The sequence below is a fragment of the Chiroxiphia lanceolata genome, chromosome 6, assembly GCF_009829145.1.
Source record: "Chiroxiphia lanceolata isolate bChiLan1 chromosome 6, bChiLan1.pri, whole genome shotgun sequence".
Lineage (NCBI taxonomy): Eukaryota > Metazoa > Chordata > Aves > Passeriformes > Pipridae > Chiroxiphia > Chiroxiphia lanceolata.
The window spans coordinates 44,430,634-44,448,337 of record NC_045642.1 but is presented as its reverse complement, the minus strand read 5'-3'; the positions used below and the strand labels follow the sequence as shown (position 1 = coordinate 44,448,337).

Here is a 17,704-nt window from a genome sequence, read left to right as displayed (position 1 = left end):
GGGAATTTGGCACATGCCAGGCTGTCTGCAGTAGCTACCCATGTGTCACCCATGTGCTACTGATTCATGGCAAACAGGCAGGATTATCCTTCAGCAAAGATGAAATAAATTTGCTTGCAGTTGCCTGTGTAAAAGCATGCACACAGCCAGCTGCTGGGATTAGCTGATATGGTACAAGTGTGAACAGGGAGTTTTGCTGCTCTTCATAGCACCTCCAGTGAGAGTGCTACAGTGGGAGTCCTACAGCAGACAAAAGGATCACATTATTTCTCTGCTTAAATATTTCTTCCTCCTGCCTGCCCTAAGGAGAGGAGCAGATGGGAAAGTACACTATGTATATACCTGCCAAGAATCTCAGTAAATTTGCGTGTTAGCTGAATACTTGGAAGAGAAATGGGAATCCTACCTGCCTTCTTTAAGAGCAATGATGAGAGAGTCTGAAAAGATCCTCATGGCAAATATTTTTACTGGTAATTGTAATTACATTTTTAATAGTCTCTTAAATTCCCTGGAGATGGTATTTGATCTTCCTAAGTATCCCTTTTAAGAATTAAACAGTGGATTATTCCTGAGTTTTCAGAGATGTAGAAATTTAAGACCCAAATATAGATACCCTTGGCCCTGTATCAATACAAATTGGTATCTCTAAGCCAAAGCACCTCTGAACCTGAGGACAGCAGGGAGGGTGCTGATGTTTGGGTTGGTGTTAGGCAGTGCCTCAAGGAGCATTTGATGATCCTTATGGGTCCCTTCCAACTCAAGATCTTCTAGAAAATTAATCTCTTTGCTTTATACATCAGTCTTTGCAGAGTTTAAAATTTAGGCTGGTTTTCTGCTGTCACTTAGGAGGCCACTTATCATCTGCAGATTTGGTTCTGGGTTTGGATTCAGAGTACATCTGGGAACGATAATGAATAAAAAATCATGTGATACCAGTTCTCTGCATGCATTATCTCTTCTGGAAATGATTTCATGACACTGTTGAATTGTAGAACTGCTTGGATTAGACTTAAAATATTTATAGTAAATAAAATCCAACTTTCCTTGATTTTCAGTCTATTTTTCTTCACAACCCTCTCAGTTCACCTGAGCAGGACACAAACCGCCACTGAGGAAGATTTTTGACTCTTTTGTTTTCCTTTCTCATTACAAATGTTCTCCCTCTTTTTCTTCTGTCAGGTTGAAATAGAGCAGAAAAAAAGCTTGAATGAGGATCTGAAGGGAGAAAATACAGCAAATGTCAATGAATGTGCTACGCAGTGAAGGAAGATCAGTCTGCAAGTCCCAAGAGGGGTGGTCAAACTAACAGACCTGAAAGAAAGGACTTGCAGGGTTTGGGTATTTTTCTGTTAAATTATAGAGTACTACTTTTAAAATAATACTCTGAAGAGTATTAATTTTTGCTGTGTGATGATCCATACTTTGAGAAGAAGCTCATCAGCGGTTTGTTTGGAGCAGACCCTTGGGCTTTTTCTGGAAGGATACAAGTACAGTTGTAGAGTCAAGCCTGCCTTTTCTGCCTCTTCACCATCTAGGTTCTGCACTGAAGTATGGTCTGGCAACCATCACAGCCACACCAGAAAGCAGCCTTTATCTCACTTACAATCTCGCCCTCCTACATTAAGCATTTTATTTATATGCCTTTTGGTTTGGTCATTGACTGAATCACTTCCTTCTGAACTGCCAAAATAAAATCCAGGTAACATCAAGTGAAAAATTATATAAAATCTCCTTTTCAGAGTGGTCAACAGAGTGAAAACCCTGAGCATCATTCTGGAGAATCAACACACTCTGCAACATAAACATAGAGAATGATCTCTGTGTTTAAGCTGACGAACTACAGACAGGACAGACAATTACATAGCTGTTCTTCTGTTCACCCCTTCCTGTCTCCTCCCTCAAAATGACGTCACTGTGCACATTTTCGTGGGGTCTGCACAAGTTACAAGAAAGCCTCTGCAATTTCTTGAAATTTTTATTTTTTTATTCTGAGCTGTTCTGATATCTTGACTGAACGTGGTTATGGCTGCTAGCAACAGGGAATGTGTGTTATAACAGAGGAGATACAGGAGAGACTTTGCTAAGATTAGATCATTCCTGCCTAGAAAGATATTTAAGGGAAAAACATGGGGGGTTAGTTTTGGGTTTGAGGGGGTTTATATATTTTCTTGGATGGGTGAGGTGGGTGGTTATTGAAAATGTCATAACACAATTACTTTAAGAGACAATGTTGTTTGCTCTTCTGAAAATCCTTGGAAGTCCATGCAGCGCAATATTATTTTCATGTTCTTTCTTGAACCTACAATATAAGTAACTTATATCTTCATAATACTCCCATTAACTGGGCCCCAAAATCTTTTCCAAAAAATAACAACATGCTTCTATTACGGAGATTTTTTTAATCTCCACTTTGGCTGGAAGTAACAGCAAGTCTTAAAACTTCTTTCTAAATAAAAATGCAGAAGACATAAATCACTCACATATATTTTCAGAGAAAACAGTGTTAAAAGTACCCATTTTTAGTTGTTTCTATGGCTTGTGTAATATTTTGTCTTGTAATTTTAAATGTAAAAAAATAATTTATTAAATCATTTGTCTTTTGAAAGGTTACTACTGACTTTAAAATACATATTTGGAAAGCCTTGGCAATGTAATTTAAAATCATAGTGAATTAAAATGAAAGCTTTTTTTATAAATTTATTTTATTTTACAGTGAGTATAACAGAAAATTAATACACTCTTGATTTAATACTTTCACCATGACTACTATGAAAATTACTACAATGTTAAAATCCCAGATAAAACATGAGATTAATTACATTGAGTCTGAAACTGGTAGTTGTAGAATTTAAAACAAATTATAGGGAACTTATAAATGCCTTTTTATATGAACCTAAATTTCAAGCCTATATCATCCTGGTGATACATACTTAACACAGGTACACCACTGTAAATATGTAAAGTCTCAGTCCTTCTAGGTCTTCTTAATAAACATGTGATACTCTGTTGCAGGTAGCCCTACTCAAGCTCCTCAGAGCACACCAGTAAGTACTAAGCATTTGCAACATCCTTCTGTAAATGGAAGAATGCTATTAATTTTTATGAGGAATTTTGAGATCAGTGGATTAAAATTACTGATATTATTAAATGATTCAGCCCCAAGGGCTGAATTTGTGACTGATTGTCAGCTCTGTTACCGGCTGGCTGTGATAAGTTGCATGGCAACTCCTCTCTAAAAAATTCATTCTTCTGTTCAAAGGCAGTCAAAGAACTTCTGGGTATTTTTCCTGTTTTCCACTACAGCTCCTAGTGTACAAGGAGCTGTAAAGAAATCCAAGAAAACCAAGCTGAAGGAGTGCTGAGATGTTACTGAAGAAGTGTGAGAATGTTTTGTGAAAGAAATGGTGGGAGATTTCCTACTCTGACCTGTAGGCTCAGAGTCTTAATTTTTGCCTATTGCCCCCCAACCCATGGACACACAGATAGGTAAGACAAATAAATTTATGTTGTACTCCTTAAGGAGGGAAGAAAATAAAAGGAATATCATTTTCTACCTCTGTTGAATTCTTAAGCCATTCAGCCTCTATCATATTTAAGCCACAGAATACTTCATGCCCCAGAAACTGAAAGATAAACATATTGGAGGTTTCTGGATTTACTTCATTTTTCTACCAGTTTATCATTGATTTTTTTTTTTAAATTCAGAATCAATGAATGAAAGAAAGAGTATGGACCTGAATTTAATCTTTCTTTTGTAGTTAGTTGTACACTGAAGTATCTCTTCCAATCCTCATGGAGCTAAGCAGGCAAAACTGGAAAAGTGTTCTGGTTTATATGAAAGTCATTTTAATCCATTCTGATCTCCAAAGAGAGTTTTTTGGATGTTTCTCCCATTGAGTTTTCAAGAGTTTAGCATGAATACCACAGACAGAGTTTCAAAAGACCTTATTTCCTGTTAAAAGACAGGAGTCAGTTGTTTGATTTTTCAAAAAAATGCTCACAACCAAAACCTTTAGAAAATCTAGCGTTGGTGTCACCAGTTCAGCACCATTATGAGCACTGAGCATTTGAACACTGGGATCCTAAGTGCCCTTAATGAGGCTTCCACTGTTCTTTATTGATTAAACTGTGCCAATTTTTCAGTGTTAGACACTGTCATGCATGAACTTTATGTACATGAACCATGTACTCTTCATCCATAGGAGTATAGTATTAATCTGAACAGACTGTTGATGGGAGTGAGGGACAAGATCTGAGCTATGTGAGTTTTGAGAGTAGCTGAAATTATTTAGAGATAAGCTAAGTGGGGATGATTTTTCTTTTTTTTTTTTTTTTTAAATCTTGCAGAAAAATCTCTGACTAGTTTCAGATTAATACTTCTTTTGAGAAAAATGCAATCACTGTCCTTTGGTTTATTTGAAAGCTTTGTAGTACTCAGACACTCCATGCAGGAAATGTGCCTTCAAGGTAAGCCTACATTTACTCCCTGAAGGTATTCTTACTTTCAGCCCTCTTTCTATTTCTCATTATTGTTTTGTTTAATTTTTGTACTGTGGTAAGACTTGAGCTATTGTATGGAATTTTGCCTAGAAAAATAAAGTGTCTTTGATCACAAGAGGTAAAGATGAACAACATCTCCAGGCAGCTGAGTGTATTTTAGTTAATGCCTCTTGCATTTATTAACTATGGACACTCTGCTAGAAAAGGAAAATGTGTAAATTCAGATGATAAATACTATAACTGACTTCTGTTATTTTTGTTCTAGTTTTTATTTAGACTCGAATTTAGTTATCCATGAAGGAGACAGATATAACTGTATCATCAGAAACATTGCATAAATAATTTTCCTTTTCTGGTGGGTTACTGGCTGACATATTTAATCAATAAGACCTGTTGGTCTCTCTGTCCACATTATTTAGTAGCTGCTAAAAGTCCCTCTTGAACATTGACCTTCCAGGATAGAGAGCAATTGCATGTAAAAGAGCAAAGGAAAAGATGTACAAAGTTCAGCCTGGAGGTACTTACTCCGTTGCTTGCATAAAATTTTCAGTAATTCCTTGGCCCTTGAGTGCAGTAATCAAGCCCTTGATAAGTCACCTTTGTTCCAGATAGTGAAAAATTCCTTTCAGTGACTCTTAGCGGTTGGTGTTTATAGCTATATTCATCTCCAGAACTGGCCAGGGCAAGAATTTGCAGCACACAAGAGATCACTTATGGATCAAGTACTTACCATCTTCTGCCACTAAAGTTAAATCTACATCATGACATGTCTGAGACACAAAATTCTGTGTGTAACAGGCACAACTGTTCCTAATCTTCCTGTTTTATTTAGCCAGCTAGCCACTCACACATCCATCCATTCATCCTCCCATCCGTCCTACCGTCCCTCCCTCTCTCTCTCTCTCATACTGCAATTCATTCTTTGCACTATTGACATTGATGATTGGCTTGATTATTATTTTGTAACATGTTCCTTCCTTTTTGTTTTGTAAAATAAGTAAGTCTATACACTGGCTAACTTTGTAGAAGTGGTTTATTTTTTTTGGTCTTTTTATTTTATCAGTTGAAATGGGATGTTGTTTTGTTTAAACTATGTGAAAACTTAAATAAATGTTAAGATGAAACAGCATATCCTCATTTTCACTGTGAAATTGAAAGTTATATGTGCTGTACATTCTGATAAATCAGAGGCCTTGAATTCAGAAGAGGAAAAGGTGATGTTTTGAATGACATAAAGAACAATATAAATTAGAAGTAACGGGACTGCATACAGTGAAGAGATTATTTAATTTGATCTCCAGATTAAAAGACAGACTACAAAGGAAATGGAGCAGGCCTAGAGCCTGAGCCATGTAACAGGTGTGTGGAACAGTACTGACATAATATGGAAGATGTTCCAACATATGAACAAAACCATCCTGAAACAAAGTAATTGAGGACTGAAGCTTCTGCTCAGTGGTCTCTTCTGTTCTTTGACCACTAAAGCCAGGAGTACCTGAAAGGGTGGTGTCTTCCTGTGATCAGAACATCTGTTTGCAAAGCAAGTATAAGGATATGGTCTGAAGTACTTACGGATTTCTCTGCTATGATCCCCTGTGTTCTTTCAAAGTAGAGTAAGCCATGTATCATTTCATACATCCTTCCACTTCTCTCACAGTCACTGAGACCCCTTCAGTCTGCTGTCTTTATCAAAAGCATTCCCTATATGAGACTGAAGAGCTGGGCACTCTTGACCAAAGAAAATCAGATACCCACCGCAAGTGGTGTTTAGATTATTGCTTTGAGATCAGCACATTCTCTGTAGGAAGCCTCAGTACAACTGACAGTAAATCAACCATTTTACAGTATTAGAAAATGGATGTACACAGGGAATGATGCCTCATGTTCATTATTCAAGATTAAATCAGGTCAGCCAGAAGAAAAAAGAAAAGTTTAAAAAGATTCAGGGTCTGTTAGTAATAGCAGTTTATTTACTGTAATTCAGATATTCAGTGACATTTGGAAATGATCCTATAAAATTGGGAGGGTAGGACTATATTAAACATGATAGTTTGCTAATATACAAAATGTTTTTAAATGAAAATTAAAGACAAAAATGAGAGTTTGAAACCAGAGAGCTCAGAGTTCCTTGGCAATAGTGCAGTTCTTAGAGATAAGCCAAAATAACACCCCACAAGAGATGGAGAAGTCAGAGTGCCACTGCAATGTCTACCCAAACAAATGTGTACCCTAGAGTGAGATAGCACCATTTGCAGAGAAAAAACACCAGAATTTTCTCTCACTGCTCTTTATTGCCATGATTGCCCTCACCATCTAGTCCAGACAGTTTTCAGCTGAGATTAAGGGAGTTTGACCGCTATGGCACCCCCTGTCTCCATCTCCTTTTGATCAAAATCTTGCTTCTCAATGTATCAGTTAGCAGGCTTTTTTTTTTCCCCCAAGCTGTTACAGGTACCCTTTGCCCTGGCAGTCAGGAAGTGACAGTTGGTGTGAGAGGAACACCCAGGGGAGTGCGGGTGGCAAAATAAGATACGCTGAAGTTACAGTCTCAACAGAGAAAAATGTGTGCTAATACATCATGACTTGTGACAAATGAGGAACTATGCAAAAAAATGTGACTTGGGGAGTCCCAGTCTACAAAGACTGACCCTGGGAAAAAATAGTGTAAAAATCCGTATGAATGTTATGAAAGATTGGAAGGTTTGTGAACAAACAGAAGTGGATTTGGAACTGAACCACATTGTCAGAATCAGCTTTCAAATTGTACAGGACCAACGGACATAGCATGATGAATGTGAGTTGACTATGACATTTCTGCTGGGTAAGCTGGGGTTTGTGGTGTGGGTCCTACCTGGAGAAATGAACCATGGATTGGAACAGTAAGGCATTTAGCTCCATGGTCACGCTCCCTGGGTTAACAGGAGCAAAGGGATGGTTGCTGCCTAGTGATCACTGCCAGGTTTTTGCCTGGACCACTGACCCACTGCATTGAGCAGCCTCGATGAATCACAAGTCTCACTGATTTTCAGGCCTGTGAACCCCATGCAGAATTTTGCCTGTTGTTAACACACTGGAAACCAGTTAAATCTCAAAATCGGGTTTAAGAGTTGACTACCTCCGCTGATTCCATGTTTAGCTGAGAAAAGGACAAGAGAGAAATTAATTTTTCAGTTGTGTTGACTAATCTTTTTCACCTAAGTAGTCCTTACTTGTATGCACAGTCATGCACATATTCAGTTTAAATTTACATCCATAAAGCTCTTTAAATACCTCCAGCAGAAAATCCTGTAAAAGGATTTAACATTTAACTATTGTCTATTAAAAAACAAAGCATATGTGTATGTTGTATAGGCACGCATAGACTTATACAGTTATGCATTGTATGATGGGAAGAACAAGTTGACAAAAAAGTTTGATCTTTTTATTTTCTGGCTGCTATTTTAAAAGACAGCCCCCCCCCACTGTCCCGTGATATGCCACTGGGGCTCAGTCCAAGTCTGGGCAGCCAAGCCCACTACTCCCATCTGGTCAACCCCCATGCAACTGCTTTATTCTGGGAGTACCAAAATTCCCAGAAGCTCTCATAAATTTGTATGAAAGATGTCTGCAGGCACCTACTGTTCCTGTGTGTGCCTCAAACTACCACAATTCTATACAGCCTAGTCCAGCTTGGGTTTCCAAGCCAGGCATTTTCCTACTCTCCCCCTCTTGAGGATTCCAACCTGCTGCTATGCTCAGAATGAGTATTTATTTATTCTATAAACCTGTGCACTGGTCAGAACACTGCAGTGCTGGGAAGCAAATGGGTTTGGGGTCCCTTTCTCCTCCTTGTTTGAAACTACCTAGAGGGTAAGTACAGAGGTAGAGACAATTCAAGACTGAAAAGAACTGAAGGCTTTGAGCACTTAGGGTACTGACTGGGTTTGTTCATCCTTGAGTACAGTTTCCGAAATTCTATTGAGTATATTATGGAAATAGTCCTTGGAGCATGCACTAGACACCAGACCTACCCTCTCCATACAAATTGCTTTTTCTGCTGAGCTCACTGAATCTAGAAGGCCTGTTGTCCAGTGAAAGTATTTAATAGGATAAGTAATAACACCATTTGAGGATAGTGCCTTATCTGTTTGCTGAGGTTCTATGGAAGTGTTTAAATACATCCTTGTGCTGTATTTACTAAGAAGCAAATTGTTATAAAAACTCTCCTTCCTGAAACAAAATGATCCTTCTATATTAAAGCCTGGCAAGAATACAACTATATGCCTTTGAAGAATAGGGACAGTTTTCCTTCCTATCTACAAAAAAACACATGAAAAAAATCTCTCCTGAAGTAGTTTCTAACCTAATTTTTAGGTTTAAGAAAATTATGTATTATAGACTAATTTTCAGCCTATGTTAATTTAATGATTGCTATGTATTGTGAGCCCATTTTTATAGACGTTACAGCCAATGGTCATTGCTCTCAATGTGAGAGCTGCTGGACAATTGTAGCTCAAAGTGGGAAAATTTTAGAACACATTTCTCTGATTTGTTTTCTACTGGGTTTACTATACTGGCATAGGAGTTCTGCCTCCCTCTTGTGGCTACATCTTTTACTTTTGTCTTGGAAAAGAAACATTTACAGTGCAGCCACAATCAGAGTTCATGCTGGTTACCAGTGCAGCCACAATCAGAGTTCATGCTGGTTACCTTCCTGATAGTTAACTTCCTGATGTCTCCTCCTCAAGTTTAACAAAAAAAACCCATTATGTCAGGAATCTCCCATCAAAAAAAATGTCTACCTAAGGACGAAATTCTTTTTCACATTCATATGGGAACAACTGAACATGTTTGATAAAATCTGTAGTAATTCATGCTGGTTACATTTTATAATTGAGTCTGAATGTTAGCATTCAAGTCATCCAAATGTATGAGCTCCACCTAGGAGTTACTAAGATATACCCCAGGGGATTTGGTATTTTCAAGTAGAGCAAAATCTCATGGCCTATACATTTTAGGATATCACTTTGTTCTTTCCTATCACCTTCCATTTGAATATCACATGATCCTTTTCAAACATTAGGAAATCAAGCTATCTGAAGAGGTAAATCAAATAAAGCACTGTTCCTCTCATGATAAGAAAACCAAGTTATCATTAAATCAATGCCTTGGAATGATAGAGCCCCAGCTCAACGCAGATCTAATGTTCCTCCACTGTTTCCCTAAACCAGAACATCTTCTTCCTTCAGGGTCCTTAGCAGACTTACAGCATTTGTAGGGTGATTTAACTTGAATGCACCTACTCTGTGCCCTTCTTTATTCCTTTGCAATTTACACTGATATCAATATAGCCCATTTACTGACACAACATTCGGAAAGAAATATGAATTGTGTCTTGAAAGCCATTACTGGAAACTAGGCAGGAGGGACATGGAAATTTGCAGCAGAATTCTACGGTAATGGAGAGAGAATAAGCTGCACAGCTTAAACACAATTGCTGGTCATCTTGCTTTGTCAGGTCTAAAAGAAAGTGACTCTGTAGTTCTATACCACTGTTACTTGGTTCCATCCTCCAGTTTCATCTCCAGTTTCATCTAGCTTTGGCAGCAGGGCAAGGAACTTGCTTTGACCACTGATACATTTAGAGTGATGTGGATAGAGATATCATCACTTTGGCTTTGAAGGTACTCTCATCTGCTTCCCATTTGATCATATCCATCAGCACCTCCTTGACAGCTGGCCACATTCATGGGAGCTGAGCTCAGCTGAGGTCAGAGTACAGACTCTACCAGGGGCTGGCTGCAGTGACAGCTATAATTTCTTGGGAAAAATCATCGCTGGTGCGTACAGAACACATCCAACAAAGGCAGCCTTGGGTCCTCATCCTACAACTGTTAACAGTGTGTCTGCATCTGAACAGTTGGGTCAGAGCATGGAGCAGTCCTTCCAGCACAAATGCAGCTGCCTGAAAATTCTATAAACTGGAAGTTCTGTTTTCTGCTCAGCGGGTGCTCTGCCCATACCATAAAACAGGGCAAACAAAATTGCAGGTATAGTGGATGTGATGGGATGCCTCGTTAGAAATAGTTCTTTTCAAGAGAGACACAGCTATGCTGACTCCTAATCTGCCAGGAGTCCTTGTAAGAGAAATGAGACAGCTGATGACAGTAGGCTGTATTGCAGGTCTAGGAAGATTTGTAGTGGAAGATGATACTTAAGATGGAATAACTATCTTTCATCCAAAGCAGCAAGACAAGGGAGTAGGAGCAAGCAGCTGAGGGAAAATGTGAGCTCCAGTCTATAAGGGCAGCTTCCCATTTTTTTTACACATTTGCAGATGTCAAAATCTTGGTATGGCAGAGAATCCGAGTTATACATCAGTTACCATGAAGACTGGAGCAGAGAGGAGCTCTGGAAATGGGTCACAGGTTAGGAATGGCAATAAATGCTTTGCTCCGTTACAGGATGAGTTGGGCTGGCTTATTCCTGCTGTTTTCCTTTCTCTCAAAGCCAGGGGCTCCAGCTGCCCAGCAATTCTCACACTAGTGCAGCTCTGCAGTTAGGTAATTAGCCACAGATTGTGAACTCCACGTTAACTGCTCATAAGCCATAGGTTGTCTCCGGCTGAGTTCATGTTCACTGTTCCTCACTGGGAACACTGAACTCGGCCAAAACTGAACTGGAGTGGTTTTCTGCAAATTCCACCCAGTCCTTGAAAAACAACCCTAGGACTCATCAAGGGGAAAAAAAAAAAAGAAAAAAAAAAAAGGAAAAATGTCATCTCTGCCTGATGCCTCTCATGCTGGGTCCCAGAAGGGACATATGACATATGATCACCTCTGAATGGGCAGCAAAATGTAGGACACACCCATGTTTTTTTCATGAAAGCTGTAGACTCTGGGCCCTTAAATCAGGTCTATGAGATTCTCAACAATTCAGAAGCTTGTGTGGTTTGCAAGGCCACTCACTCGGGCACAAAGGAACAGACTTATTAAGTGGGAGGCAGGGAGTATCTAAGGTGGAGCAAACCTACCTTGCACAAAACCACTTTTAGCGGACATGTGAGCATGGGGTTGAGGGACAAACCGCTGAGTAAAATACACGACAGCACATCTTGGCGGTGGCAGCCTCTGTGCTGTCTCCCATTCTGCCAGCTGTGACAGGGAAGCTGAGGCCAGGGAAACACATGCTCCCAAAGGAATCACAGGGTTATCATGCACACAGGCCAGCACCATGCCATAGTTATACACTGCATATTTGTATTCTGGCATACCCCAGAGGAATTACTTTGTCCTAAGTCACCACATGGAGCCTGATGTATGTAAGGCTTCTGAAGGCACACTATATAGATCACTCTGAAAAATTTTCTCTATGAATATTTCACTCACTGATGCTTGTATATATCAGGAAAAACTTTGCTGAAGTTAATTAATTTCTGTTGTGGATCTTTGCACATCATAGCTGCTGCCTGGAATATGTGGCAGTAGTCAGTAAAAACATTTATCAGCATGCTAGGTAAGGCTCTGCTTTGGCTCACTAAAGTAAGACATTGCCTGTAAGGAGATTAATTGGTATTTTAAGTCTGGGGTTTTTTGTTATCTAACTTCTTCGATGCTTGGCTTTATGGATCAGAGCCAGTAATATTTTGGCTGTTGTCAGAACCTCATAACAGTTGAGTAGCTTTCATTCATAATAGTCACAGTCTCAGTGATTAATGTTACTACTTAAAAAGCACTTCGCCAAGGTAATAATGTAGAATGTGTAACTCTATGGCACTCCTTTAGCTCACACCCTTTCAGAGAAGCTCTAACCTTCAGAATTTTAGGGACTTTTTTTAGCTATTTAAGAATGGCTACTCTGTATCCAAATTATGAATCATTCAGTTTGCGGAGAGTTAAGCATTAGGTCAAACATGTATATACATGAGAAAAATGAAGGGGTGGTCCGTGCCCTAAGACCAGTAATCTTCCTCCTACAAGCATTAGAGCTTTCTTAGAGCAAGCGGGGTGTGCATTTTAGTAATGGCCAATTCTTCTTCAATAAAAGGAAGCCTGGAGACTTTTCTACATGACAAAGCATTTGGCAACAATGTTGTTTTGAAGCATTTCCTCCTCTGATCACTTATTTCTACTCCTGTCAGCTCTTTCAGTCGCACTAACGCGTCTTTTGTAGGGCTGCCCTATGAGCCAGATAGGAAACTGATCCAGGTTAAAAATTAGCCAGCATAGGGAAAAAAAAAAAAAAGCACAGCAAGGAACTGGCACAACTGCAAAAGCAGAGCGCGGTGACACAGGGACAGAACGAGCACACAGTGGTATGGGAAGGAAGTACGAATGCCTGAAATCCTCATTATCACTGAATGCTTGGGGTCGTGGGAAAGACGGGGCCAGTGTCTCAATTAAGTTTTGCCTTTACCAATTAAGTAGAGTTTTGTCAACCAGAAACATGAAAAAACCAATATCTGATCCACAAATCCATGATGGCAAAAACCTCTGCTAAGGTGTAAACAAGTGCAGCACATGGTAACAGCCTGGAAAAGACCAACTTGCCTCCTCCAGCTGTAGCTGATCATTTACTAGAAACAGCTGTTATAAAGACCATGGTGCACAAGTGTGAAATTATTTTTTTGCAGGAGATTAAGGAAAGTCAATTCCCCAAGCAGAGGAGGCACAAGTGGTACTATAAAAGGAATAGTTTTGCAAAATCTGACATGGAGTTTGTGTATAAATCAGAGAGGGAACTAGGATTCTGCTAGAGGAAAAATCCTAGTGTTGAGGGGAGAGAGTCCAGCAGTTAGTGTCAACTTTAGAAGAAAGTCTCTGATCAGTCCTCTAGGTTTTGTGGTGCTATTCTTCAGTGTTTGAAGGCCTGAGAGGTCTGTTGAAGGGGATGAAGGGGATGATGGGGACAGAAGGGGTTACAGTGACCTGCTAATGTGGTCTTCCTTGAAGATGCAAGTTGGGTATTTTGTTTGGGGGAGAGAAAATGACTTTCTAACCTTGGTAGCTAAGTGGCTCTGACTGTATAACTAAGCACAGAGTCTTATTGCCCAGTTTAAACATGCTCTAATGAGACAGGTGTATATACAAGTTGTTTTCAAACTATACATATTCTGACAGTAAACTGCCTATACTAGAGAAAAATTGTTTGTATTTCCTACTTTGCTCAAGTAAGCACTTGGTAAGAGCAGAGTAAGTCTGAGACTCTAAAACTCTAATCATGAAATAAAAGCTTAATGTGTAGCAAGATTTTCTTGAAGGTCTTGCTGCTCTAGCACTTCAAGATGAGACTTTGCTGAAACATTTTCTGCCCTCCACAAGGTCACAAGAGACAAAATACATTGCTATAGGATGACAAGATTTGTCTCTCTGTGGGCTGTGAGGAGGGCTGTTGAATGGTGTATATATTAGACCCTTAAATCTGGTGTTAGTGTGCTTTGGTAAAGCATATTGCTGTGCTTCAAATTCTAAATATGAGAGCAAATTCAACTAGACCAATAGAGATGCTTTCCAATAAGGGTGATGTGAGCTACTTCATTCAATTTCTGCCTTGTTAAAAGAACTTTTTTGGAAAACCTAATGCTGAAGGCAAGAGGAACATGTTTGCTGGCTGTTTTTCCCAGCTACTAGATCATGATGAGTAGATTGTTAGGAGAATGTCACTCAATATATACTTTATATCATTTAAATAAGGAATTTTTATACAATACCTGAACACTGTTTGTTTGAAACTCATATCACATAAGTTTCGTTATGTGTCAGCATCTCTTTTGACTCTTGAAGGCTGATTGTATCCAGAAAAACTTTAGTATGATGTATCTGTTGTTAAGTTCTTCCTCTGCCCAACATTTTGGATTGTGGCTTGGGCCACCATTTTTATTTTTTTTTACCTCTGTTGGACAGTTAAAAAAACCAACCAAACAAAAAGAACAAAAACCCCACCCACGCACGCACAAACAAACAAAGTTTCTCAAATTTTATTTAATTTTATTTACTCTGTCTTTTGTACAGTGAATGGAAGCAGTGAGAGACTTAGAGGTGAAAATAAGATCTAATCTCACAATGTGTGAGCGTAACTTCAAGAAGCATTTTCCTCTATTAACATTTTTTAGACTGACATGGTTCTGTGTATGTTCCTGTTTTACCCTTTAATACACACTACTACAATTTAAAGTTAAATGCGTATCTCATTCTTCTGGAAAACTGTCATTTCAGAGATTGGGTCAGAAAGTTTACTTCCTTGACTATTATGTTACCAGAGCCTTCTCAAAAGTGTTCAGCAGCTTAGCTAGTTTTTAAGGAAAGAGTGTAATACACTGGGTGAAAATTGTATGTTGTCTTCATTCCTGAAGTGGGAGACATTGCCAGCACAACTACAACAGCAGATTGGTAACATGGACAAGACATTGATGACAACTCTGGAAGGTGTGCTGACGGTGAGCCTCATTCTGCCCTCTATGTTAAGATTTGCACTCCAGTAATATAGTTAAAACCAATTTTTGTTTTGTTTGCTCAACCACCTCCCCACCCTGGGCACAAGGGGAACCAGTCCACATGATCACGCTACACAAGTGTGAGCAACAAAATGAGCTTTCTGTTGTTTCAAGAACTGAGAAATCATAAACCACTGTCTCAGCAACACCTCATACTAGCTAACCTCTTCTTTGATGTATGATCAGAAATTATCTGGCAGTGATTTCTCTGGGTGTAGATCAGGCATACTCATAGTCTGCTCCTAGGAGGCAGAAGAGTAGTTTCAGATTTATTTCTCTTTTTTTTATAATTTTCAGATGAACCAAAAAACTTCAAAATATCAAAAATGAAAAAAATTTCAAAATTCTCTCTTTTAAAAGGTGTAGTTCCCTACTGGACCACAAAAAAGATGAACTACAAATATCCCCATATACTAGACCCTTTATATTAATTTAGTCACTGTTGCAGTGGTAAGTCATTTGCTCTGCTGAGAAGAAGCAAAGGATGCTTCTGAACAGGACAGGAATCATTCATGGCACTCAACGTAGGCTGTGTCTCTGAGTGCAAAATGTCAGCTGTAAAAGGTGATTTGTCTTTGTCTCAAACACCTGGTAGAAAAAGAAATATGATTGTGTCTAGGATTGAGTGGGAACATTTCTATTTTATTTCCTCCTCTAACACACCAAGGATCAGTTTTTGATTTTTTGCACAAATCTGCTTTTCCTTACACTATCTCATACTTGGCACAATTTTTGCAGCGAAGGAAAGTTTACCCAAATGTCATCATCTTTGCTCTTGATGTAATATCCATCATCACTATGGGGTTCAAGTCTAGACAGCACAATAGCTAAAATAGAAGTGTCCACCCACCAGTAAAGATGACATTATTAATAAACCTGGTGAAGCCACCCTGAGCTGTAGAAACCTCAGGGAGAAAGATGACAGACAGGTTAATACACAAACTTAGTAAGATTCATGCTTGCCCAGCAAACAAAGGAGAATGCCAGCAGATAAAGACAGCTAACTATAAAAGTAATGTTGTTATGCAGCTTATGCCTTCTGATACTACCACAACCAGCAGCCTTGCTCCTGTACTCTACATAAGCATGTACATTACTCCAGCCTAACAAAATGCTAAATGAAGTAGAATCCCCTAACACCGATCCAGCAGGCAGCTATGATGCTGGGCAAAGCCAAGGTGAACAGATTTCAGGAAGCAGCTAACTCCCTTGTCTCCCCAGGCAGCAGCTGAATTGCCATGAATTAGATGGACCATTAGTCTGACTCAATGGGGCATTTCTCGTGAGGGCTTGATTTTGTTCACAACAATGTTCTTCAGAGGCACTCGAGGTTTGCAGTGCTGCACCACAACTGGATATTAGTGCCTGAGAAACTATGAGAGGGCTGTGCACACAGGTCTTACCTTCTGAGAAGGCAGTGGAAAATAGCATGACACCAGATTGAGACAGTAGTGCTAATGTGCCCATGGGTTAAATTTTTTAACCATTCAGTAAAAAACCTGAAAAACTGGGAGGGGGTTCCAAGGAAGGAAACTGTAGCCATGCAGTGCCTTGTTTTGGAAAGAAGGGTATGAATGGCAATCTGATTCCTTCCTGGTAACATGCCAGTCATTTCAGCAGTTTCATTTCACAATGAAGTACCGACTTGCTGTGAGAGATTACTACCTTCCTATCAGAGGCTCTGGAAGCCAAGTAACACCAGCACCTCAACTGATCCCTGTAATTCATTCATCAGACCATGAATTAGGGCCTCCGATAGGGCAGATCCTCTTCAGTCCTGTTGGCTGTGCTATGCAGGTGGAAAACTACAGCAAAAAGGTGAGAATGGTAGAACTGGATAAACTATGCTATTTTTTTGCCTGGGGCTCCAGCAATATGCACTGTGAATAGTGACTTAATCAGCTGACCCATAAAAAGTCTGTACTCCAGCAGGTAAGGAGGTGTTTGTTACTGTAGAAATGAAAAGTTTGAAGGAATGGGAAGGGAAGACCTCCCGTACCTACTACACCCACTACCAAACTCCTCCCTATCAAAAGATACCAGACAGGAGTTCCTGAACTTGTTGATTAGGATAGTTAATAGAGAGGACTTCAGGCTGAAGGTAACATAACAAATATAGTTTACACCACCATAACTATTGAACAGATGGAACCTGCTATGCCTTGTGTATGCCAAGACAATGTTATTTTTCACTTATGCTTGAGTGGACCTTACACAGGTGAGTTACTCGTGGAGGTCGAAGGGATGAGTGGAGTTCAGAAACTGTGCTAAGGACTGAGCGAAGGTGGCAGTGGTTAACTTGGATGGAACAATATACTTATAGTTGAGAAGATTTTCCCATATTACATGCCTCTCACAGGTTGCTATAGAGAAAGGGGATAAAGAGTGAATGGAAGAGAAGGCAATAAAGAGGGGAAAATGGAAGTTAAGCCAGCTGGCAGGGCCCTGACAACCTCTTGCACAGCTGGGAGATCCTATTGCCACTGATTCTGTGAGGAACTGGTAAAAGCGGCAGTGTTGCAGATCAGTGAGCACCTGTTGGCCATGCTGAGACCCTCAGGGAGGACATCTGTAAATTCTTAGATTGCTTTGACTCCATCCTCCTGGTCAGCACCAGCCTCAGTTACCAGTCCAGGTGGTGGCACACAGCCTACGGCAGTAGCCTCTCATCCGGGGTAGCTTGTTCTCAACTGCTTGTGAGGGAAGGCACCGGTCTCACCACAGTGGGCAGGG

The 17,704-nt window shown here is 39.7% G+C and overlaps 1 protein-coding gene across 3 annotated transcripts in view; it reads left to right on the top strand.

The window, feature by feature from the left end:
- STON2 (stonin 2) overlaps window positions 1-5,629 on the top strand; it is a 72,824-nt gene extending 67,195 nt beyond the window's left edge. For all 3 annotated transcript variants that reach the window (XM_032691415.1, XM_032691413.1, XM_032691414.1), the window contains exon 7: window positions 1,180-5,629. In XM_032691415.1, coding sequence (XP_032547306.1) covers window positions 1,180-1,263 — 84 coding nt within the window. In that variant the 3' untranslated portion in view covers window positions 1,264-5,629. The remainder of the gene's footprint in view (window positions 1-1,179) is intronic.
- The last annotated feature ends 12,075 nt before the right edge of the window (window positions 5,630-17,704 follow it).